Source organism: Lacerta agilis, chromosome 12 (genome assembly GCF_009819535.1).
Source record: "Lacerta agilis isolate rLacAgi1 chromosome 12, rLacAgi1.pri, whole genome shotgun sequence".
Lineage (NCBI taxonomy): Eukaryota > Metazoa > Chordata > Lepidosauria > Squamata > Lacertidae > Lacerta > Lacerta agilis.
In genome coordinates this window covers 26,068,144-26,094,119 of record NC_046323.1, presented here as the reverse complement: position 1 = coordinate 26,094,119, position 25,976 = coordinate 26,068,144, and the positions used below count along the sequence as shown (strand labels likewise).

Sequence of the window (25,976 nt, the reverse complement as noted above, 5' to 3'; positions counted from 1 at the left end):
GTTGAGGTATAATCTTGATAGCCATCATGGAGTGTATTAGTCAGTGATCTGTCCAGCGGTCGTTGGCGCTCATCATAGCTCTGGTAAGGAGCACATCACGTCGATCTTTAGCACCGACAATAACGTAGTCTAAGAGGTGCCAGTGGTTTGACCAAGGATGCCTCCATGAAGTTTTAAATTTATTTTTCTGTCAAAAGAGACTGTTGGTAATAACAAGGTTGTGCGCTGCACATATCATCAAAAGTAAGATTCCGTTCTGGTTGCTGTTGCCAACTCCTTCTTTCCCAATAGTCCCAGATCGAAATCTCACCCAACTCTTGCATTAAAATCACCCAGGAGGATAATTTTATCTTCCTTAGGCACCTCTGTTAGGACGGTATCCAGCTGAGAGTAAAAATTTTCTTTAATGTATTCATCGGCATCCAGTGTTGGTGCGTAAGCACTTATTAATAGTAGCCTGTTGGTTTTTGGTGAACTTTATTTGAAGGGTTGAGAGTCGCTCATTAATGCTGATAGGGACTTCTGACGGATCGTATATGACAGATGGCCATCCAACTTCTGCTTAAAAACCTCCAAGGAACAACAGTCCACCACTGTCCAACAGCTCTTATGGTCAGAAAGTTCTTCCTGATGTTTAGTTGGAATCTTTGAAGATAAGAAAGTATGATTGGTTCTTACCTGAAGCATGGATCTATATGGCATCATGGGGTCACTGTGTTGGGCTATGACTCCACCATAATCAGGAGCGAAGACGCTTTGGGAAAGTGGGCAGCTCCCAATCAGTTTTGCGGACTCGCCAAGTTTAAACAGTCATAGGAGTTTCAAGGAGCAAGAAAATACTAGTTTCCCTATAAAGCGTCAGCCTATCTAATGGCCAATATGGCCAGAAACATGAATGGAATAAAACTGGAATAAAATTATACTGTGGTCCATATTAGGGAGAGGCCCCAGCGACCCCGTGATGTCATATAGACCTACGCTTCAGCTAAGTACCAAACATATTATTTCCTACTGGCAGTGATGCCTTGACTGCATGCACCTGTTCCCTGCTGGAAAGAGGCATGCACAGCCAACATTTTATTTAACCCCATATGCATTGATGGGAGTGGTTTGGGGTGAAAGGCTTCACAGGATTGGCCTATAGGTAGAGGCTCTTTCTCCCGGTCTAAAGAGTTATGAATAGTTATTTTTATTTAACCTCATGGATTTATCTATGTTTCAGTGTTATAATCTTATTAAAGACAATGATTTTTTTAAAAAATACCACATAGTTGAGAAATTTTCAAGCCAACCATCTAATGAATTTGGGAAAACAATAAAACAGGCCAGAGTGAACATTAAAGTACAAAGCTGTCACTGTCTCAGACACTAAAAGCCAAATGCACCTCTCACTAATATGTAAATCAACCAAGTTCTTTTTGCTGGGGTTCAGGTTAAACCTCTTAGTGAAAGAATGATCTAACCAAATGTTTTCTTAAGGGAAAAAAGTTTCTTTTGCTATTTCTTATCTCCTACAAGTAAATAATTCCAGACTCAGAAAACAAAGCTAATGCATTAAAACTTTGTGTACACATGTACATCAGACCAAACAGAAATAATTTGAGAATAATTCTGCACAATCTCAAGTGCATTATTGCTATTATGGAATGGAACATATGTCTAAAAATGAGGAAAACAGTTGTGTCTATTTATGGATCAATGCCACATTTGAGACATAGCCAAGTAAAAAAGGTTCCAGTTCTGTCAATGGGCATTTCATAACTTCGTGTAGTGGAAAATTGATATTGAAGCTAAATGCCAAGTTATATTATTCACATAAATGCTTTCTTCTTATGATAGTTCCTTCTGGAGTTTTAGAGTGCTCCTGGAGCTCAGCCTGACTTTCTGTATCATGCCTAGGATCTGGGTCTTGAAATGAGATTTTTTGTGCAGTCCATTGTGGGAACTATGGGTTGTTGTTTTTTTACACTGTTTAAGGAATGAGTAAAGGACAACAACAGAAGATGGGGGGAAATGTTAGGATGGAGCTATCAGTAAAAATGAGAAATCTCTTACCACATTAAAATTATGTTCACATTAAGATATGATAAATCCATCTTGGCCCACAAAATAGGTAACCATAAAAATAACTAAACTATCCGCCAGTGTTTTCAGTTTCATGCATCCAGTTTTAACAGAAACATACTTTATTTGAAGTGTATCTGCACCATTTTCAAGTATCATGAAACAGCTTATTTAAATAAATGTAAATAATACTTACAGATTTTGTAGCAAACAAATCAATATAAAATCCCAGCATTAAGACGAAATGTGTAACTACATAGAAACACAGGTAGCTTGGTAATATGGGGCTGAAGGGAACTTCCTTTCCAGTAATCTACATTAAAAACAATACAAAACAAACAAATCAGAGTCTTTATTCAATCACAAATTAACTTGTCTTCCATTTTTGCATTTAGTAGTTAAAATTCACTATTCATCGTGTTTTATTGTTATTTTATTTTAAATAGAAGTGCAGCTGAAACCTTTAATCTGCCCAAATTATTTATTTTATAGGCTGGAGTGGGCAACCTGTTGCTATCCAAATATTGCTGGACTACAATTCCTATCATCTTTGACTATCGGCAATGCTGGGTGTGACTGATGGAAACTGGAATTCAGTAACATCTAGAGGGTCATTTCCCCCCATTGTTCTTTAATGGAATGCAATATTTGCACACATAGCTCATTAGGTTCTACTCTCCCTTTCCCTTACTTTTTGGTAACGTATTTATTTTCCATATAACAAATATACATTTCAACCTTCTACATTACAGAAAATGTATTGCTCCCACCCACCCCCCAGTTCAGGAACTAATGGACCTAGGAACATATACATAGAGATTTCTTCACAGATTAACATTTCAGATCTCTTACTTCTCCCAGAGTTTGAAAACTGTTGTCTAAAATAACCAGATACTACAAATACATATTTTAAAATCTTTTCCACTGAAATCAATTGATTAAAGGTGTTGAGGTCTAAAACACCAATTATTAGGACTAAGGAGATCATGGGCCCAGCTGTGATTAGTACTGCCTAGTGCTCACAGCAGGAAGGAACATTTAACTCCGCCTCTTTCCCCCTTTTATTCCTACTGTAACACTAATGTCTCAACAAATGAAATTGAACTGTAGAAAATGTAACTTGAAGAAAGAGACATTGCACATACTTTGGAAAACCAAGAAATCTTTAATAAAAATACGTTAAAAAAACACTACTGATATTCTCAGAAGCACTTCATCGTTTTACAATAGGGACAGAAGTCAAGGGGAAATAGTAAGAAGGTCTCTGAAAAAGATAACTTTAATGCAGTGTGTGTGAAAAAAATGTACTTAAATCTAAGGCAGATGAACAGATAAAACCTAGGGTGTGGCCCTGTGTCCAGGATGCCAGCACAGAGATACACCACTCAGGTGAGTCCAATAGACCTATATCCTGTGCTGGTGTACTAGACTCAGGTGGGATGTTCAAAAGCTGAGCATGACTAGTAAGGTAGGGCCTGGCAGCCAAGGACGAAGGGAGCACACTGCATAGTACTTTCATACTACAGGCAGACTTGCCTGAAGGGAAGAGAGCCATCTTGTAGTGAGGGGTACAGGAACTAGGGTCAGCACATGTGGCTGCCCAGCAAGCTTCAAGAATGGGTGCCATTCTTAGAGAAGGTTGCCAATGCTGCCACCACTCTAGTTGAATGAGGGGTAATTTGATGCTGGTGACTTCATAGGCTGTAGAAATGCAAGCTTAATCCACCTAGAAAGGGTGGAAGATTATACCCTCTGGCCCAACCTGAGGATTAGAAGGATACAAACAGGGAATTGGTTTGTCTAATGAATGAGTCCTGGAAATATAGTTCCTTTGGGCCCTGCACATATTTAGGGGGTGCCACACCTTTCCAGTGGGGTTAGAGAGTGATGGGCAAAAGGTCTCTTGATGCCTGTGGAAAGGTCTTTGGAATGAAGGAGGGGTCTGTTCTTAGGACCACCCTGTCCTTGTAAGTAGAGATGTGGTTGGCCACCGAATCAGCATTCCATTCTGAGATCCTTCTTGAAGAGGTAGAGGCCGAACGGCCCTGCCAGCCGGGTATTTATCCTTCCCCTGGGTGTTGGTCAGTTGGCACCATGCCCAGGTAATTCCCCTTGCATACCTGCTGCCACTGGCCAATTTGGCTGCAGGTGTACGATCCAGCCAGCAATAGGCTGGTTCATAGGGGAGACATGGTGCCTGTCTGCAAAGCCACCAGCCCAAGGAGGGCAAACCGACTTTCTATGTAGATCAGAATCTTGTGTAATCAAGTGCTTAGAAAAAGATTGTACACAAGGGGTTGCAAGGAGCTTTTAGTAAGGCTGAAAGGGCTTTGTGTTGTGTTGATGGACTAAACTGTTGGGCTGCTGCTCGAACCAGAGGCAGGGTCCTAAAACCGAAGAGCTTCCAGGAGCACAGTTGAAAGTTCCTAGGAGCTGACTAAGGTCTTGCCTTGAGCATGAGGTGGTGCTAATCCTACCTGGGTGCAGTATGCCAGTATGGGAGATCCATTTTTTTATTTTTCACTGAGTTGGGTTTAAGGACTGTTCCTGTGTAAGTTTGCTCAGGATCCCACTTCTATTCCACAAATATGTGGCTTGCGTTTAGATAAGCATGCATAAGGCTGAACCCTTATGGAAACAGAATTTACAGAACCAAGAAGTGAAATTCATGCTTACCTCTGGGATGTCCTCCATAAGACCAAGTCTTGGTTTGCCTGGCCCCCATCCTGGGCCCTTGAACAGGACAGAAAGTTTATTGCAGAATCCAGGTGTATTCCAAAATGTTTTCCATATATAAATATAATGATGGAACTGTAATGACAGAATAATCAGTGTGACATTTCTGTGCAGGGGCACTTCCTTCTGTTAATTAGAATACTTGAAGCTTAACATTCCCCCACCCTGCTAGAGGCTGATTAAAACTAGCTTAATTCTTACCTATGTCAATGAACCAAAAACAATCAAATAAAAGCAAAGGAGCAATAAGAAACACACTGAATTTAAACCACGAAATCAAATTTAATATTAAAGCATACAAGCAGGTTAGTAAAACAGAAGGACTACCTGAATCTTGAAAGGTTCGAAGCTGTTTATTGCATGTGTTAGGCCATATACAACTTTATCATTTTCTGCAGCAAATGTCCCTGCAGGGAAGGAAAAAAAGCTGATAATAAAATCACCACTTGCAAAGCTAATGTTAAGAAAAATAATTAACTACACTTACCAAAAATTCTGTCCCAAATAATCAGTGTGCCACCATAGTTCTTATCAATGCAGTATGGATTTCTTCCTATTTGGGGAGAAATGTTGAAACAAACTTTGTCACTGCCTTTGAAGAATAAATTGTGTTTTATCAATACTTTTTCTTTAAATAAGCTTCCAGAAATACATTTCCTCATAAACAAATTTCCTTACACTCAAAACTCTTTATAACATGGCCACGATTCTGAGCATTTATTTAAAACCTCTTGTATCAGTTCCCTTCTAATAACATCTCTCTGGGTTATATACTGCAAGCTGCTTAAGACATTTTTCAAACAGGCTTACAAAAATAATAGAAATACATTTGGAGTTACTTTTTGATACATTTTTTGGGGGGAAAACTGTTGAAGAGTAGTGTTGCACTGTTAAAAAAAAGCTGTTTTTTTAAGATTTGTGGTGAGTTAAATAAGGGGCAAGATATTTCCTTTATTATTCTTCAGTCTTTGAAGCAGGAAATGTTTTGGAAAGTAACAAAATGGCTATTCACATACCATGTAATAAAATGGAGTGACATCCTGAAATGCCTTTATATATTATTAATCAAATATTAAAAGTTCAAGATACAACTATGATAGCACAACATCACAAAATAAGGTGTTACGATAGCACTGACGTTGACACATGTGGTTAGGGCTGAGGAACAAGAGAACAATTTGAGTACAAGCTTGTTGATATATTTATGGCAGAAGTTAATGGGGCACAAACATCTAAGTAATATCAAGGATAACCCTGACTTCCTATGTGAGATGTAAAAATACAAGGGGGGGGGAATCTAAAACATTATAGAACTGCTATTAAGACAGTAATAGAAAATTCTCAACTCCTCCTGCCATTCCCTTTCTTCATATAAAACAACATTTAAAAAAATAGTACAAACATGAACACAGAACTAATATTGCCTACCATGATGTACTCTGTGATGACTAGGTGTGTTGAGAAGAAACTCCAAAGGACCAAGGTTCTTAATAACCTTTGAAAAAACAATGATCTTGTTAATGGGGGAGAAAGCAGGTGATGTCATAGGAGAAATTCAGAGCAGAGGTATAATTTGAATATCAATGGGCATCCTGAACAAAATATTCATAAGAGAAGATGAGAAAGCTGTGTAAGATTCACTGAGGACAACCTGTATTCACATGAGACAATTTTATCTTACATTTTTATCCCATCCTATTCTCCAGGGAGCGAAGGGCAACGTATGTGTGACCCAAACCATTTTACTCTCACAATGACCCTGGAAGGCAGGAGTGTGTAAAAAAATTTCAGCCCGTAGGCCACACATTCCATTTAGGGCAACCTCCCAAGAGCCACTTGCCAGTGGTGGGCAAGGCAACAAATGTAAAGTTTGCCTTTGTACAGTAGACCAGTTTCTGTGCACATGCCTCACTATTCTCTACCTAGACAAGAGGCTTATCAGAGTTCGATGACACATTCCAGCCATGCAGAAATATCTGTGGTATAAAGCAGAGCTGGAGAGGGGTGTGGCCAGGAGGCAGCTTTGAGGGTCTGGTAGAAAAGACTGGATGGCTGAATTTTGCACCCGAACAATAGATTCACCATCCCTGCTGTATAGTAAACTAGGCTGAGGGATGGTAACTTGTCCAAGGTAATCAAGCAAGCTTCATGGCTGAGTGAGAAGCTGCATCTTCCTGGTCCTAGGTCATTTCTTAACCACTGCACAAGTCTCCACCACTCTCACATTTTCAGTTTATGTTCAGTGTCAGCCATGCTCACAAACCCAACACACACACACACACAAAACATAGAAACAAAGTGTTCCTTTGAAAACTATCACCTTGTTAAAAGGAAATAATAAGAACGGGATCATTTCCATCATGAATGGAACTTTTGATCTCAAAGATATGCTTTAATGCAGCAGAAGAGATGTTTTATACGTGGTTTTTTATTTTTCTCTAATTTGAAGAGGTGATCAGTAATTTCTAAATGCAATTTGCTCCATCAGTAAAGCAGCTATATAGTACATTTTTCAAGATGCATCTTAGTTGTGCACATATTATACATGTTGAATGAATAAGCTTATTTAGAGACAACAGATTTGTATAAAATGACTTCAAAAAGACTTGACAATAGAATACATTTATTCTAAAGCCAAGAATAGCACAAGCATTCACATTTGAATTCCACAAAAACTGCCAGCAAATATCTCCAAACCCCAAAAGGCCACCTAAGAGTAACAAAAATGTTAATATTTCAGGTTAGCTCAACTTCCATCATTCGTCCAGCAAGAGAGTTCTATAGCTATAAACAAGGTGACACCTAGTTAGTTTCACTGTACAGTCCCATAAAAGTCTACTCAGAATTAAGTCATATTGAATTCAAGTGGGCATACTCTCAGGTAAGTGAGAACAAGATTGAAGCCATGATAAAATAATAGAGGCATTCCTTGATTCACAGTGGTTTCTCTAAAAGACCACACCTAACCTTCAACCGCTTAGTTTTGGTTTGTTTTTAAAATAAATATTGAAATAGTTTTGTAAAAATATATCATATTTGGGTTCCCAACGTGAGGAATACTATGAACCAAGTTATATGTTTTGGGTAAGCTTAGAAGTGGGCTAGAACTGCACATTTTGATCTAAGTAGATGTTTTTTATGATTTTTTTTTCATCCCTGCTAACATCACTGCTTGCAATATTAATCCTTTGAAGAGGGTCATATTAAGTTCTGGCCTTAATCCAGAGATTTTCATGCATAGCAGTGGGCTGCAGTTCATTGCCAATGAACAAAATTCTGATGCTGTCAGCCCTGACCACCTGCTGGAGGAGGTGGTGGTGGTTGGGAAAGCTGGAATCCATCCCACCCAAACAGGTGACTGATACTGTCAGAACTGAAAATGCTGAACATCTGTTTGGCAGTGCTCTCACACACCCTTGGGTGAAGGATATGCATCCACTCCCCACAGCAGCACCATTTTGCATCTGCAAGGTAGTCTCCATAATGGACAGATGTGTTCAGAAGTTTGTTCCCATGTACAAGTCACTTGTTGCTGCACTGGGACTAGGGTGCGCACTGTATTCCTCTGGTATCCCCAATCCATAAACAGGGAAAGGAAATGTAATACTAATCCTTTGAGACTCAAATGGTAACAATGAGCTATTTATCAACCATAAAACTTACAATTCCAAAAGCTACAAAAGTTCTTCATAGTTCTTAAAAAAGATGCATCTTCAGTCATGAATACTCATGTTGTAATTACCAGTATTGCACTACATATATGTCAAGTCCAAGGCATTTATGTGTATATGTTATTTAAGTAGGAGGAACAGAAAAAGTCATATTTTATAAAAAGACAAATGAAATCATTGTAAAATAAACTTCCTTCCTTGAAATAGCAAAGTTAGCTTTATGGGGATAGAAAACTTTGCGGCATCTTTTGTGGCATGTTTGCTGTCTCAAAGTCATGTCAACACATGAGGAAATCTTTACTGCTTTCTACCTGTAGACTTGAATAGTGTTCTTGTTTAAATAATGATAAACAGTCATGACTTGAAATCTAAGGCAAATGTCACATTTTGTGGCCTAACTCCTCTTGTCACCACTGCAATGTGAATCCTTAGTTCTGCTGTTTTGCAAAATGTACACAGGTCATTTGAATAAAGATCCTGCTTCTTGGAGGAGAAGGATTATCAATGAAAATCCAGAACAAATGGGGCACTTCAGTTGCAGTGAAGGTGTGAGAACCATGGCAGTGCATCTCCTAGTTTCATTTTGATAGAATAATAGAATTGTGGAGTTATAGGGAACCCTGAGGGTCATCCAGTCCAGCCCCCTGCAATGCAGAAATCTCAACTAGATCATAAGTGACAGATGGTCATCCAACCTCTGCTAAAAAAAAAAACCTCTTGTGGAAGTCTGTTCCACCGTCAAACAGCTCTTACTGTAAGAAAGTTATTCCTGATGTTTAGGTGGAATCTCCTTTCTTGTAACTTGAAGCCACTGATTCGGATCCTAGCCTCTGGAGCCCTTTAGATATCTGATGAAGGCTATCACATTTCCTCTCAATCTCTTTACCAGGCTAAAGATACCCAATTCCCTCGTTTCTCAGAAGGCTTGGTTTCCAGACCCTTTATCATCTGGGTCGCCCTTCTTCGCAATACGCTGAAGCTTGTCAATATCCTTCTTAAATTGTGGTGCCCAGAACATGGGTCAGATAAGAGGAGTCTATGTTGCACCTCTTATACTGCCAACAGTATAACTTTACTGGGCCTGAATAATACACTGATGCTTCAACGAGCCCACCTGCATATGGTAAAGAAGACCTGTGCTACTCTTGGCTGCATATGTAAAGTAGCTACGACACTACCTGTGACACATATTATTATCTAAACTTTGGTTCTTCATAATACATCTGTAGCCTGCAATGTAACCAACAATGGAATTGTTCAGGAACTTAACATATAAAAACAAATGAAAATGCCAGGTGAGGTTAGGGCCATGGTCTGCTGTATTCGGTTGCACCAAGCCAACTATTTTGTTCTCCCTTAATATTATAAACTACTGCACCAAATCAAGGTGATTTTTTAAAAAAACCATTTGGAATATGAATCCATATTTGAGACCATCTGGCAAGGAAACATTAAAATAAAAGCATGATTTGCTTTTTCTACTAAAGTTGTTGTGTTAATTCAAGACAACCCACCCATGTATTTATACAGATGGGCATGGTGGCCATATCTGTCACGTGAATTCTCTACAGGGAAGCTGGGAAAAGGCAGAACCCCTAGGATATGCGCTCGTCTGCCCGCCTTAGCACTTTGAATTTTTCGGCAAACCCTGATTTATTCAACGCCAACTGTTTTCCTATCTGATTAGGCAGTTTTCTACTCCAGTAAGCATGTAATATGGAGGTTTCCAAATTTCCACATTGAGAAGTGAAACAATAATATTTTTGGTTTGGAACTAAAACAAGCTAAAGGAATCAGGCCTGTAGGGATCATAAAGCAATTTGGGTGGGGTGGGGGGCTGAATTTCTGATATAACTGCACTATAGGAATGAAGAAGTGAAAGCCTAGCTTTAATGGACAGTCAGGCTTAGAAACTGTTTATATAATAAATACAAGGGTTTCAAGAAATCTGTTTATAATAAATTATCTTGAAGGCAGAATAAATTATCTTGAAGGCAGAATGTTGTCACTCAATTCCCCCACCCCACCCCACACACACATTTCACCAATAATTTTCAGTTAAAGGTTCTACTTCCCATTGGACAAGCTCAAAGGTTTTCTTTAGACAGATGATACATAACTAGATACGGATTTTAATTGAATAAAAAACAAACCTTTCAACATACTTGGTGGAAAAATTGTGCAATTATAAAGAAACTGAATTAGAACTATTTTAAACTAATCAATGGCTTTTAGAAAGAAATGGGCATATTTCATTAGCATTTTGGACCAAATTATATAAAGAACACATTCCTTCAGGATTATCTGAATTATTTTATTCACAGTTCGGCACGGCCAAATTATTAAACTTGGAAGGGGGATTGTGGGTGGGTGGTTAACTGACAGGTCTAGCTTGTAATCATAGGGAATGATTTTATCAGCATTCTCCAAACCCAGTGCTTTAGGGAATGGAGCAGCTTTGTGAAAGTGAAGCTTTTATATTTAAACTTAAGGAGGCTGCTAGAATGAGGAGGGGAGAAGGTGCTGAGGGACAGCTCCATTGTGACCAAAAGGTCAAATTTACAATCCAAGGGAATTATTTCAACTAGAAAGTGAATTCCTTCATTTATTCCCACCACCCAATCAACTATTTACATGCATAGCAGTGGGCTTAAGTTCAATTAACAAAATTTTTATGCTTGAGCAATGGCCACAAAAATTAGTTCAGACCACAATTCTAGGCTGTTACATTAAGTGCCAAATTGGGATCTGAAGCAAATATTATGTAGGTGCACAACATCCATAGAGCATTATTTATTATAGTCTACATTATTCTTTAAACATAAATGTATTGGTTTCTTATTTTGCCCATGCCTGTGGAAGGCTCTATAATTAAAATTAAATTATATTAAAATGAATATTTCTGCATCAGGAATCTGTTATTCTGCTTTTGATGCATTTATATAAGTTTCCCATGCCAAATCAAAACAACCTTTTGAGAAGTGATTCAAGAAGCGCTAGACATATGCACGCATGCATGATCTTTGGATGCTGCTATAGAAGGCATGCATGGGCCTCCTATACCAAGTATTAGCTAGCAGGTTGCAGAATGTATGTACCTTGCCAAAAACCAGCAACAGAAACCAAGTTGAAAGGTTCAATTGAGCCTTATGCAATTCCCTCCTACAGCTCCCTCTTTTCATTTGTTACAAAAGCACTATCATGTTGTCTTTTTCAAATGACTATCAATAAACACTTTCCCTCAGCCTTTTTAGGGCCTGATTCAGCTCCTAAAGTATTGTATTTCAAAGCCCCCTTCTGTTTATTATATCAGTAATTTTGAGAGGAACAACTATACCATTTATTTTAGAAATTTAGGAGCATCGTTTATCTAAGCTAAATATTTTATTTGGGGGAATTTCATGCAGGGCAGAAACGCATGATTTAATGTTGCAATTGAGGTAGCCTTGAGATGAGAGAGCCATTTTGTAATGGAAGAACACTTAATTAAATATAATGTAGAATTCACATCTGTCAGACAGCAACATCTGAACAAAATTACATTTAGTTCTGTCACAATAACACCTGGACCCTTTTATTTATAAAAAGCAGGACTGCTTTATTTGTCCTAACAGCCCATTGTGATTTTGGTATTTTATTATAACTAGCAGACCAGTGTAGTATAACCTTCAGATTTATAATATTTTAAAAGCTGAGGCTATATTATACATAAAAGGCCAAGTGTAACTGCACAGCAAGTAAGCCAAAGCAATATGCACAGGAAACCTGAAAACAGGATGAGAAAGCGTTTGTAGAACTATGTATGGCCTCCTCACAGCAATCTGTGAGCTACGTAACTGAAAATAACTAAGTGCTTTGTAATGTAATAAGCTGCAGCTGTAGTAGAGGATAATTAATTATTCTAGGATTAATTTATATATGGGGTGGCGGCTATTCAAAATAGTTGGTTGCATGCAGAAAAAAATATGATCAGCACATACATCCTTGTATATTACTAAAACCTGAAACAAAGTTTACCTGAGAAATAGCATGATGACTAATTAGTTATCAACACAGAAGACTAACAAATAGGTGCTCAAATGCACACAATGATCACACCAAACTTTCATGAGCAGCTAATCATTAGGACAATGGAGGCCAACAACAAAATTTGGTCATGGTTTTAATTGTTAAATGATCTGATGATCACTAAAAAAAAATCATTGATATGTCTTTCTCAGATATAAAGTCTATCTGTGCTGCAGCAATTAAAATAAAAAGTGTAAAAATATAGTACTAAAATAGTACTTTGTTTTGATATGCTGAAGTTAAAATATTTTAAACTAATTGCGAACAAATGGCCTGTGTGTGTGTGTGTGTGTGTGTGAAAGAGAGAGAGAGAGAGAGAGAGAGAGAGAATAAGGAATAAAAGGAACATATGTTTCTCTTTAAAGAAATCAGAAAAATACTTCTGTTACACAATAAATCAGCTACCAGTAGATTTCCAAAACACAGTTCCAGACTAAGAGCTTAGGCATTGCTTAAGATCCTAAATTACCTCTGTATGTATCCAGAATTGGTAAAGGAGATTAAACTGCATATGAACAGCATACACTGAGGGAGGAATAAAGAGAGCCATGGGCAAGTAGAATATCTGAAAATTAAGGAAGACAAGTTAACAAATGGATCAACCAAATTATAATAGACATAATTTTATTCATTTAATAAAATAATTATGGGAAACTCCACATTCAAGGCATGCCTGAGATGACAAAGATGGAAGAAGCCAGCAAAGAGAAAATGTGCCCATTGCAATTCCCTTGGTTGCTATTCTGGTTATTAGATACATACCATCATACTCTGAAATATGTTTTCTTGAAACTTAGTATGGATAAAGATGTGCTATAACTAAAATGGTTGCCACGTTTCATTATTTTAAATTGCTTAACTCAATTGTTCCCTTCATTGCTGTTCTGCCATGGAACTGCTAACCAGCCAAAATTCTAAGGGTGAATTCCTAGTGGATTGGAAACGTCCACAATATTTTTCCAACTATTCATGTGTCTCCACTCAATTAATGTCATCAGGTAAAAATCTGAAACGTTCAATGACAGAAAAGTCAGCAGTTGGGTTTGTATCCAACCAAGTCTTATTTCACTGCACTTGTAACACAAAGAGGTTCTAAGTAAAGAATTTAGGAAGGTATTCTAGTGAGATGCAAAATCCTTAAATCACAGCACATTGCTTTTTTCCCAAAAGCACGGGAAAGGCTGTGGCAATTCTAATTACTTTCCATTTTGGCAAGGCCAAATTGATCCAAAACAAGACCCACTGTCACATCTCAACTGGAATTGTTTGAACATGCCAGGCTACCCATCACTGGAGACCACAAACATTTGCTATGAAACAGAAGCCAGATATCTCCTATTAGTCATATGTTCGCTTCTTAACTAGTATTATTTTGTAAAATCTTCTAATGTCATTCTTCATTAGTTTGATTGCAAGTCTCACAAATACTCAGTAGTGCTGTTACATACTATTTGCTCATATATAATGACATCAAGGCATTTAATTATATTTCTTATAAATAGAATCTAAACGGCAGAATTTTCAAAGTAAGTAGTAAATTATGTTAAATAGTTAAGAGAAATTATGCACGTTAATGTAGGACAAAGAAATGAAACTCAAGTTGCAATTCTTTGCAGCGTGGGAATTCTATATGGAAATAAATTCATCTGAACTTAGTGGGGAGTTACATCAGAGTAAACATGCATAGGATCGGGCTCCATGTGTCTTTAAACCTCAGAGAGGACCAAAGCCCCCCCCCACCTCAACTTACTGCTTTCTGAGCCTTTTTACAGGGGCAACCCCACCACCAGAAGCTCAGAGCCAGGTGAGGAGAACAGATGCTTGCATTCACAATCACTTTGCACGTTCAAATGCATTCTGCATACTGTGACATCACAGCAAAGATCCTTCCACTGCACATGGTCAGCGACAACCATAAATTTTGGCTGGTGATCAAGGCTAGTCGGGTTCTATGGCCATGTATTAGTACATTTTCAGTTACATTTTAAAAGAAAAGATCACTTCCTAAATTTAGGTGACTTACAGTGTGTGAACTGACAGCACCAAGCACCTGAACAGTGTAGCAACTACAGTCCCTAATCCAGTGCACAGCCCTGACTATTTGTCATGGGCATCCACCCATGCTATTAACACAGATGCACCACACACTATAAATGTCCCAATCAACCAAAGGAACTTTAGTGCAAAGTAACTTAAGAGTAAAGCCTCCTTCCTACATGTAGATATCACTTCCTAGATTGAGGCAAAATATAAAAATTTTGCTTGCCTGTCAAGGTAGTTTTGTGACATTTTATTTAGAACACACACACAATATATATCTATAGGCTTTCAATGTGATTTAAAACAATTCTCTATGTACAAATCAATTAATTCATTGCTAATTCGACATTTATAATTTTAGTTAATAGGAATGTTACAATTGCACTTAAGTATCAAATTCATTTTATTTACTTATGTCAAATATATTAATCTTTAAGATATAGAGAAAGTAGAATCTACATGGAAGTTTAAAGTAAATAAAGCATTTTACTAAATAATTACTTTTTGAAAAAAGCTTAAGTCATAGATTTGATAACCCTAAAGTTGATGAGTGACACACGTGTTTAGCCATTATTTTATTGCACAACAGTTATTATTTATGCAACATACCCAAGATGCATACTTCTGCAGGATGGATTGCCTTAATGCTGTGAATAAATTATAGTCCTCAGAACTGTGATGAGCTTGGTGTCCTGCCCACAATAAATTAATTTCTGAAAAGACAAATAATTCATATGAGCCCTGGAATAGAGAACAAAGCATTTGTTCCTATAATCAAGTAACTATCACAATTAATTAAAATTTGCATGTGATACACATATTTCAGAAATTATGATGATGGTGATTAATTAAATTTATATCCTACCCTTCTGCTCAAAGGAGCAAATTCTACTAAGGAAATGGGGAAGCAGGCACCCGCCAATCAGCAGCCGTGCATATGCATACTGATTGTCTCTATGTCCCTTGCCTCATTATCAATAGCTGAAATATACCAGGACACTGTCTTCTTTAAAATAGTCTAGGTGGCATGGTTGCTATGAATTTGAGATATCTATGTCTATTTTGAGACAGTTTTGAGAAGGAATTTGGCAAGAAGAACTGAAAAGACAAAGTCTTTCATGGCCATCAGATGTGTAGCCTGAGGCTCTTTGGAGTGTATTGAACTCATCATAATGTGAAAGTGGGTGGTGGAGTCTAGTAGTTGTCTTGTTAAAATTAAACAAATCTTAGGTCACCTGTTTTTCAAAGAATGAAGTTTACATAAATCTGCTGATAATGTGAAAGTTGACTGGATGGCAGCCAGATGAACTCTACTTAGTAAAAATGGGAAGGTAAACTTTTGTTGAAACAATTAAGCAAGTTACATTTGGAAAAAATTGGGATCTTGTTCACTATATAAGTATATGATTATGAACACCAGTGCTGTGGTATCTTCTGCTGCCAAAAGTATATTAGGACTGATGATTAACCTGTAAGATCAAATTTACCAAATCCAATATGTTAATGAATCTTCAGGTCATTCATTCCAAGACAACAGAGAAATTGCAAACTACTTGTAAGTTAGATATTAGCATATGACAGCCAACAAATTATGACCTGCTAATAATACAGGATGCAACTTAAATTATCCCAGACTGTATTCAGAGCTTCTCAAAATCCTTACATCAGCTATACTGAAAAATAATTATTTAACTGACCCATCAGGAAAATATCCCTAACATGCAACCTGAGAAATTGTTTTTGAAAATTCATCTTCTCTTGAAGCACACAGTATCTTAAACCAATTCTTCAGGGAAATGAGTATCTTAATCCACCCTTCCTAATGAGTGCACTAGGGGATGAGTTATTTGTGCAAACTACAATACTGTGCAATAATTTGTATTTGAAATACTTCCCAGGACCATGACAGAAGCTAAATGAGTGAACAAAAAAAAAAATCTAAAAAGGGTGGAGGTTAAAGATCTGTCTCCTTAGTTGTTTTAAAAGCATATACTTCCTATCACAAACTGTGTGTAACACAAACCTTGACTCAATGAGATACAGCTGTACAAACACAGTACAGTAACTGGATCTTGCTTCTTTCCCTCAGTCATTGTGAAAAGTTCAAGGAAGAGAATCCATGATGATTTTTACATTCTACATTCATTTAACTTAAGGTTAAATGGTATTCAAAAGGAATTACTAGAAGTCTATTTTATTACTAGCTAGTATTCAATTAAAGAGTGAAAAACCAGTGAGAACAATGCCAAATCATGTTCTTCGTCTTAAATACATCAGTCAGTTGTAGAAATGATTTAAAAAACATAGCCCAGAATTCTTGCACAGGTGGGACAGAACTATGTGTGCACTGAGCCTCTGATTGCTATTTTTACAGAAAAAGGTTCCTATTGCTTAAGAGGAAACCCACTGATCAATGAAAATAGTCATCAAAACTTCCACTGCTTATAAACAGATAGTTCCACCTTATAAACAGATAGTTATTGTTCGATTATTTGATTAAAATATATACCAAGGTGGACTTGTCTTTTAAAAGCTAATTTTAAAGACCTATTTCTGAGAGAAGAATTTCCAAAAGCAACCAATAAAGGCCAGTATAACTCTCTTGAGTTTAGAAAGTTAACTGTAATACAAGTTCTTATTTTAAGAGGAGCAATTTAAATACGTTGGAAGGAGATGTGGTTTCATGGAAAATACTAGTACTGTATAACTGTTGTCTATACATATATATTAGATCTATTTTCATTTTGAAATATATGCCAAGTGTCGAGTTGTATATGTAGACAGAAACACTAATGGTTAGCCTAAGGACTATAGACCATGTCCTATTTGAAAAATGAAATAAAATAAAAAAATCCATCGGGCTCTAACTGGAAAGATAAATACTGATGTTAATCAAATATATTGACAATATGCGCTAAACCGAAGTTTCATTCTGCTCTGTATTTGCAATGAAGAATTCCTTTCTAAAAAGAAACAGTTAAGATTAAGTAATGAATGAAGAGCAACGATCACACCTAGAAGAATTGGAACAGTCACACTCACTGCTGGACAGCCCTGAACACAGGTGGCAGCCTGTTTTATCTATTACTACAAAATATACAGCTGCAGCCAACACATTGTAAAATACAAAAGGTGTCTCTACAAGGATGGAAAGCACACCAGAGTCAATCAACTAACATAACTTATTCTCCCCATGATCAAAAACAAAAATAAAAACGTTGAAACTAGGGAAGGGGAATTTAAGCAAACTAAAACACACTCCGCCCCCCCCCCAGCAAGACAAAGGAAACAGCTACACCGCTGCAAACTACAACATAATTTCATTAACATTTCCATTCTACTATTTTCAATTTAAAGCTGTCCACAATTACAAACGTTACACATGGTTAAAGACTCAATTTCAAATACCTTTTTCCCCCAAATTGTTTTCCTTTAACAAATGAACTAAAAAGTCACATGCATAATCCAGATACACTAGCCACATAAATCTCTTCTCTCCCCCCATATATATATCCCCTTAATAATGGTCAGCAAGTCATTGAAAATTAAATTACTGGCATTCACCAGAGCCCAAATAACTTGGAACCAGCGTATTTAAAGGGCTGCCTTCTCCTATAAAAACCTGCCCAAACTCTAAGATCTGCTACTAGAGAAGTTCTCTGGGTGTCCCAACTTTCAGAGATGAGAGTGGCACTAGGTTTGAAGGAGCCTTTGGCATACTACCCTGAAGAGTGCCCCTTCCATTGCTTGTATTAAAATGTTGCTAAGTAAGTCACTTTTGAGATGTAGTATCAGAAATCAACTGATACATTCTTAAATAAAAAGAAATCAAATAACTTTAAATTTCTAGTTTTTCATTTCTGCTCCTTCAGTATCCAGTGTGTTAATATTTTTATCCAGCCCTCAAATCAACTGAAACAAGTAGCCAGAAGTCAACCCCAGAGGGTAACTTGAACCAGAACACACCAAAGTTGCTCCTCCTTTTTTGTTGCAATAAAAGAAAAATGTTATGGGAGAGCTTGCCAAGATATTCCACTAGGCAGCTTTTGTGTTAAGGACTGCTAGAGATAAGACACTTGGTAGGTTCAGGTAGGAGGCTGGCTGTAGTAAAGGATAAGGGTTGAAATCCATTGTGACCCAATGCCTATTGTTGGCTTCTCCCCATATCTTCATTTTAAGGTCTGGAGCTGCAAGTAAATGTATCATATTGACATAGCTTGCCCTTAAATGCTTTTAACACATCTGCATAATGTTAAAGGGAAAATGTATCAATATATGAACCATTTTAGGGAAAATTGGCAATTTACTGATTTTTCTTTCTCTAATTTGATTTTTCCATTCATTCTCATTCCCATCACTCAAAAATTAAAAACCTTGTGTGGTCTGTAAATGATTCAGTGAGTGGGCTAACTTAGGATCAAATAGAAAAATCAGGGAATATGTTCCCAGGATATACATGCCAAGAACTATAGCAAGCTAGTGCAAAACCTGCCTCAAAGATATGTACGTGTGCCAGAAACCCCTGCCTGATCTTCTGCCATACCATCTGAATAGCAAAGCAATCACTCCCACAGAGAAGATCCACAAGCATTCTAGAAATTCAAAACAAAAACCATTGATCTGAGGCAATGTGGGAAGAAATCTCCAAAGCAAAAAGCAGTACAGGCCTTGTCCAGGAAAAATAGAGGCAGCCAAGCCCTCCTGCAGTAAAATCTCAAGGTATCTTGTACACAGCCTATGTTAAGAGGGTGTAATCCATATTGATTTTGCCCTTCAAGTCTACAACAGCTTTATTTTTAAAGTAATACATATTCATGCTTTTTAAGGTGAAACATGTCCAAAAAGCCACATTATTTCAATACGATTTTTGATTTGTTTGTATTAGTTAGTAAGCATCATATTGAGGCTCAGGGGGGTGGAATATTAGTGATGGGTGAGTTTCACTAGACAAGAAGAAAAAGAAGAAGAAGAAGAAGAAGAAGAAGAAGAAGAAGAAGAAGAAGAAGAAGAAGAAGAGTTTGGATTTGATATCCTGCTTTATCACTACCCTAAGGAGTCTCAAAGCAGCTAACAATCTCCTTTCCCTTCCTCCCCAACAACAAACACTCTGTGAGGTGAGTGAGGCTGAGAGACTTCAAAGAAGTGTGACTAGCCCAAGGTCACCCAGCAGCTGCATGAGGAGGAGTGGGGAATCGAACCTGGTTCACCAAATTACGAGTCCACTGCTCCTAACCACTACACCACACTGGCTTTCTATATCACCATAGACAAATTTGGAAACGAAACAAATTCTTTTTTGCACAATTGGAAATAACTCACTTCCTTTTCCTATCCATTGTAAGGCTCTAAAAAGCACCCCTCTAGCAAAGTCAAGACTGTGACGAAGACAGAAGTGCCCAAGAGAGCTTTTCCCACCCACTTCGTTGCCCAACTGTAACACAACAGCCCTGCAGTGCTGCCAGTGGGTCTTACTCTCTGGCAGTTACTGCCACCACCCTCCCAATTACTCTTCCAGCCCCAGATGGAAGGGAACCTTGGATGCACTAAAGCAATTACAGTGGTACCTCTGGTTACATACTTAATTTGTTCCGGAGGTCCGTTCTTAACCTGAAACTGTTCTTAACCTGAAGCACCACTTTAGCTAATGGGGCCTCCCGCTGCCACTGCACCGCCAGAGCACGATTTCTGTTCTTATCCTGAAGCAAAGTTCTTAACCTGAAGTGTTATTTCTGGGTTAGCGGAGCATGTAACCTGAAGTGTATGCAAGCTGAAGCGTATGTAACCCGAGGTACCACTGTACTTTTTAAAAAAGTTCTGAACCAATGCCCTAGCACTCAGTTCAACTTGCACCTTTGTGGTTTACTTGGAGTGTAGTGACAGCATTTGCTCTCTCCGAGTCCCTCCCAGACCTCAGAAGAGTGTGATTGTAATTCCGATCCTAAACTGCCAGTAGCGTGAATGCCAAGTGTTTAGGCATGTAGGGATCCAAAAACTCTGAGACTGGCAACCATATACACTTCAGCAGCCAAATTAAGAAACTTTTTTAGGGGGGAAGCAGAAGGTCAAAACAGAATATAAAATAAACCTGAGCACTGTGGCTCTAAAATTGAACTTGCTTATTCACTACACTCATTGTTCAAGTTTACTCACAAAGAATCACCAAGGCTGGTCAGCTTCATAGAAGATCCCAGCTTGGAAACCTGGTTCTCTAAAGGGACCTAGATACCCTGATGTTGGGAAGTATGTTCCCCTCTCATGGGGTGGAAAACCTCGGTTCTTTCTCCTCATGTTCTTCAGGTAGGCATTTTAAGTACCCGTTTTGTATATGAAGAGCCTTGGCAGGAGACATGTGACATCTTGACTTAGAGAAATGGTGGGCGGCTCAGACCTTTCTTCACAAAGATTTCATCCACTGCTTTGCTAGGTGATTACCTTTCATAGCTACCCCTGTGAAAACTGGGCTTGGGGGCAAAAGCCAACCTGTTTGGGAACCCTATTTTATCACGTGTCTTCCATGGGCCAGTGTTGCTAGTGACAGTTCTTTAGCGCTGGTAAGAAAGAAAGCCTTCTCTTATTTGGCATTTAATAAAAATGAGCAAAGAATTTCAGGACTTCTAACGATCTCCTCTTCTTTGAGACAAACATCACCAAAGCCACCGAAATTTCCCGAAGAATTTTGGTAGCATCTCTGGCCTGTCCATCCATCCATCTTCACAAACATCAATTCTTCTATCACACTCCAACATTTTGTTTTATAATACTGAAGCACGGAGCAATTGAGAAGTGGGAACACAGGAAGCTGCTTATAGTGAGTCAGACCACTGGTCCCTCTAACTCAGTACTATCCATATTGATGGGCAGTGGCTCTCCAGGGTTTCAGACTGGGGGGTGTCTCTGCCAGCCCTATTTGGAGATGCTGGGGGTTGAAACTAGGACCTCCTTCATGCAAAGGAGACATCTTGCCACAGAGTTACAGACCTATCCCTTGGGAAGGGGGCAGGCAGGCAGGTTTGTGCAGTGACAGAGCACAGAGAGCCACATAGCCTTCCCTCTCTCAATACCTCCTTTCTTGCTCAAGGTAAGGGCACATTATTAAAGAAGTTCCAACCCAGGTGGCATCTAGGAAAGGAAACTAAGAAAGGTGGCTTTGTACAGTGCATGATGACATCTTCATACTCCTGACCCAAGTTCAACACATTAGCCCTGGCATGCACAAGGAAAGATGAAACACACTCTTGGAGCAGAAGGGACAGAACAAGGAGAATCCCAAATCCCAGCCGGCCAATACTGAGCTAAAAGGACCAATGGTCCCACTCAATATGCAGCTTCTTCCTATGTCCCTGAATTGAAGTGGAGAGAGACAAGGCAGGAATAGGGTCCCTCCCACACCAAAGTCCCTAACCTACACATGTATTTTAAAAAGATCACAAGCACTTAAAATTAAAAACACATAACCAGACAACAACTGATGAAGGAATCTGTTTTAATTTCCTATGGTTGAACAACTGCAGGCAAAGCATGCAGCTTCTCCCTTCTGGGAGAATCCAGTTCTAAATAGGTTACTCCCATGCTGAGAAGAACACTGTTCCCATTGCTGGACAAAACTGAATGAAACCAAACTAAACAAACAGGAGACGAGCTTCCCTGCAACACCTCAAACCCTTACTAAGAGTTTTAAGTAGCAGCCTCAGATGCAATGAAATCAGAAGCCCATGTAGACACAATAGCACTCTGATGCCACTTTTGCAGCTGGGCTGCAGCTACTCTACTAAGTCCAAGAATACATTTCCATAGACTAATATCAACAGCAAAGCCAACATTTAAAGAAATCAAAGCATTTTTTACATTGTGGAGTGCATACATTTATAACTCAAGTTGCGTTAATAAAAATCTGAAATGTCACTGGGAGAATATATTTCGTTCTGAAAGGATCTGAAGAGGAAACAACTGGAATGAGAATGAAAGGGAGAAGATAATTCTCCTTTTGTTCTTTTTTTTGTAAAGGGTTCTTATTTTCCTGTGTTCTGGGCTGTCTCTATAAAGATTGATGTTTGGTGTCACTGCTAGGAAGTGCAAACTGTTCAGCTTCATTGCAAACTATGTCCTCATCCTCCTGCTCTGCTGGATACCACATACTTTGGCAGCTGATATTCAGATGGGAAACACTTTTAATGGCAAGAGTGGTTGCCAGTGAAACCTTTTCCCACAATGTCCAAAATTCTGAATGTGCACACATTAAAGGGGAACGTTAAAGTTAAGAGTACGCCAAGAGTAAACAAATTAAATAAATAAATAAAAATGCAGATAGTAACTAAGGTATGTCGATATTACTTCTACAAACTCAAAAAGAGAATCAAAATAAAAGACAATTGGTCAAGCATATACTTAATAAGAAGTTTTGGTCAGGATCTAGAAAACCACCCCACCTAGTTTTACATCCCAATTGGCAGCGTCCGAAACTCCCATTGTTCTAGATGCATTTTGCAACAGGGAATTTCATTAATGCAAGCAGTTTCTGAGCTCTGGGCGCAGTACTGAGCCTAAGATTTCAGATTAAAACTGCCACTGCTGCAAGAAAAGGAGGCGCTTTTTCTGCCTCCCCACTTCCAGCCACTCCCTGAAGACTGGAGAAGGAGGAGGAGCAGTCTGGATTTGATATCCCGCTTTATCACTAAGGAGTCTCAAAGCGGCTAACATTCTCCTTTCCCTTCCTCCCCCACAACAAACACTCTGTGAGGTGAGTGGGGCTGAGAGACTTCAAAGAAGTGTGACTAGCCCAAGGTCACCCAGCAGCTGCATGTGGAGGTTCCCCAGATTATGAGTCTACCACTCTTAACCACTACACCACATTGGCTCACACCCTCATAAGAATATTAGGAGGGTGGGCAGGGGAAGTATGGTTGTTGTTTTTTTGCATTCTTCAGATGAGGACTAGACTATGTGAAAAATGAACATAAGATTTTAGCTGCAGTTCATTCACTTTCAGTTTTGTATTTTTGTTATAAAAAGTGTGCCTAGACACTCCATTGTGGCGCCCATAACCTAGGTTTAAGGTGCCATTTAACTTCTAGCTTTCATATCTCTGTTTCTAACACTACCATCTGGGTTCCCATATCTACTTTGAACATCATCCCCACATATCATGGGAAAGGGGGCTTTCAAAAGTCGTTTGCAATTTGGGTCAAGGGCCCAATGTTTGAAAGGTTGTGTTAATTCCCATTGCAAATGCCTAAGCTGATGGACACACCTAATGCAACTCTTCAAATCTTGGCTTGTGTGTTTAAAATTGTGTGTGTGTGTGTGTGTGTGTTTAGTCTACATGTATTTTTAAAAGAAAGGCTATTTACATACCACTTTCTTTGCACAGAAATTTCACTTCAAGAGTATGTATGGATAGAAAAAACAGACAAGCTTATTTTGTAGGAGATCCACCCCCCTCAATCCACTGAATTTTAATATGGGGCTGGGGAGGGGAGAACTACCGTACTTATGCCTTTTCCACAATTTAAGCCTAGGGAACTCATTGTGTTGAAGGACATATTGCATGGGGAAAAAATCTGGCACATAGCAAACAACACAGTCTATTCTGAATATTCATAGTAATGATCTGAAAGACAAATATGAGATGGATAATTAAATCAAGGAGGTATCCAATTGAGAAAATGTTTTAGTTATTGGTGACTTCAGTCACACTAACATAGACTGGGTATGTGTGCATTCCAGTCATGACAAAAACTAAAATTTATAGATGTGCCCTAGAACAGCTGGTGACCTTGAACCTAATATTGAGTGGAACACAGGACCTGGGATGGGATGTAAAAGCTATTGAATTAATTAGTTCTATCATATGCAGTATATATGAAAATGAACAATTGCCAAGGAAGTCTGACAGTCACATTCGACTTCAAAAGAGAGAACTTCACAAAAATGAGGCTGGAAGTTGATAGGGAAAGTAAAGAGTAACAAATCCCTCCAGAATGCTTGGGAATTGCTCATAACCACAATAACAGAAGCTTGTCTCGGATGTGGAAAATACCACTGAGGCAAAGAGGATGCTAACGTGATTAACAAAGACAATGAAGCTATTAGAGACAAGGAGGCTTCCTACAGAAAATGAAGAATAAACAAGAACACAAATTTTGACAAAATAAATGCCACGACCCGACCTCTGTCCACTACCACCAAGTATTCATTTGAATGCTTCCAGGGGCAATTTGTTTGCTTGCTATGTCTTAGTTATTGACTTATTGCAATACCAACTGAGCAATTTCTAATCCCCCAATCATATACCCTTTAAATCACACACATATTTTTCTTAATTTGGTCTCCACACAAGCAGTAAAATAGACCAACACTGCTACCTACCTGTAACCAGTAAAAAAAAGATCAGAGTGCAAAGATGGCTGAACTTTTCTGTGTTTCTTACAGAGTGGTAGTAAAAAAAATGCAATAAGGGTGGAATTCTAACCCAACTTACCTGGAAGTAAGCATCATTGATTTATATGGGACCTACTGCTGAGTAGACATGGTTAGCAATGGATTTCTGGCTAACCTGGTAATGTACATAGGTGCATAGGGAGCTACCTTACACTGAATCAGACAATTGGTCCATCATGCTCAGTAATGTCTATACTGACTAGGAGTGACTCTCCAGGGTTTCAGCCCTACCTGGAGATGCCAGGAATGAACCTGGGACCGCAGATGCTCTACCAGTGAACAGTGGTCCTTCCCCAATTATGTACATTATGTACATAAATGGCATCATTTTTATAATCAGCTGCTAATAAAAGTAATGGCACTGATGTACCAATGAAATCTTGTACTTAATGGTAAATTCTGTGTGTTTGTGTATATAACTTTTTTGGGGGGGTGAGTTTGAGAACCCTGGCAAATAATGCACTATTGTTTTCAACTTCTTCTCTACTCTACTCCCACACTGGAATTCTCTAGTTTCCTTTTTGCATCTTGTTAACCCGTCCTATAAATCCTTTGACTACAGACTCTAACTTACTGTGTGTCAGGTCCTGACCTAGAAAATACTAGGCCTGAAGCATTGAGAATACTTTTATTGCCATTAACAGATGACAATAAATCTCACGACATCTAAAGTATCAACCTAGACGGCAAGAATAAGCCAATGATTATAAATGTGTTCAGGAAAGATGACCTGAGTGCCTTGGATCTAGGGGTGGAGGTGGAAAGAGGTAGCCTATGCAGGTGTTTGAGATTAGAATAAGATGAAATAATACTGGCAAGTATAGTAAATGGCCTTTCGCTGTTACCAATATATTTATTGTTCTTATTCAGCTGCGAAAAGTTACAACTAATTTATCTGTTGACAATTTTTGACTCAAATTACAAGAGATCAGTGCTCTGACTTCCACTTCCTATCAAGTG

At 38.4% G+C, this 25,976-nt stretch overlaps 1 protein-coding gene across 1 annotated transcript in view; it reads right to left on the bottom strand.

Moving 5' to 3' along the window:
• AGMO (alkylglycerol monooxygenase) overlaps positions 1-25,976 on the bottom strand; it is a 114,221-nt gene that overhangs the window by 56,876 nt on the left and 31,369 nt on the right. The window contains exons 4-10 of the mRNA XM_033165509.1: positions 15,189-15,292; positions 13,009-13,104; positions 6,229-6,295; positions 5,288-5,353; positions 5,128-5,207; positions 4,741-4,875; positions 2,261-2,377 (exon numbers count right to left, since the gene is read on the bottom strand). Of these exons, the coding sequence (XP_033021400.1) occupies positions 2,261-2,377; positions 4,741-4,875; positions 5,128-5,207; positions 5,288-5,353; positions 6,229-6,295; positions 13,009-13,104; positions 15,189-15,292 (665 nt within the window). The remainder of the gene's footprint in view (positions 1-2,260; positions 2,378-4,740; positions 4,876-5,127; positions 5,208-5,287; positions 5,354-6,228; positions 6,296-13,008; positions 13,105-15,188; positions 15,293-25,976) is intronic.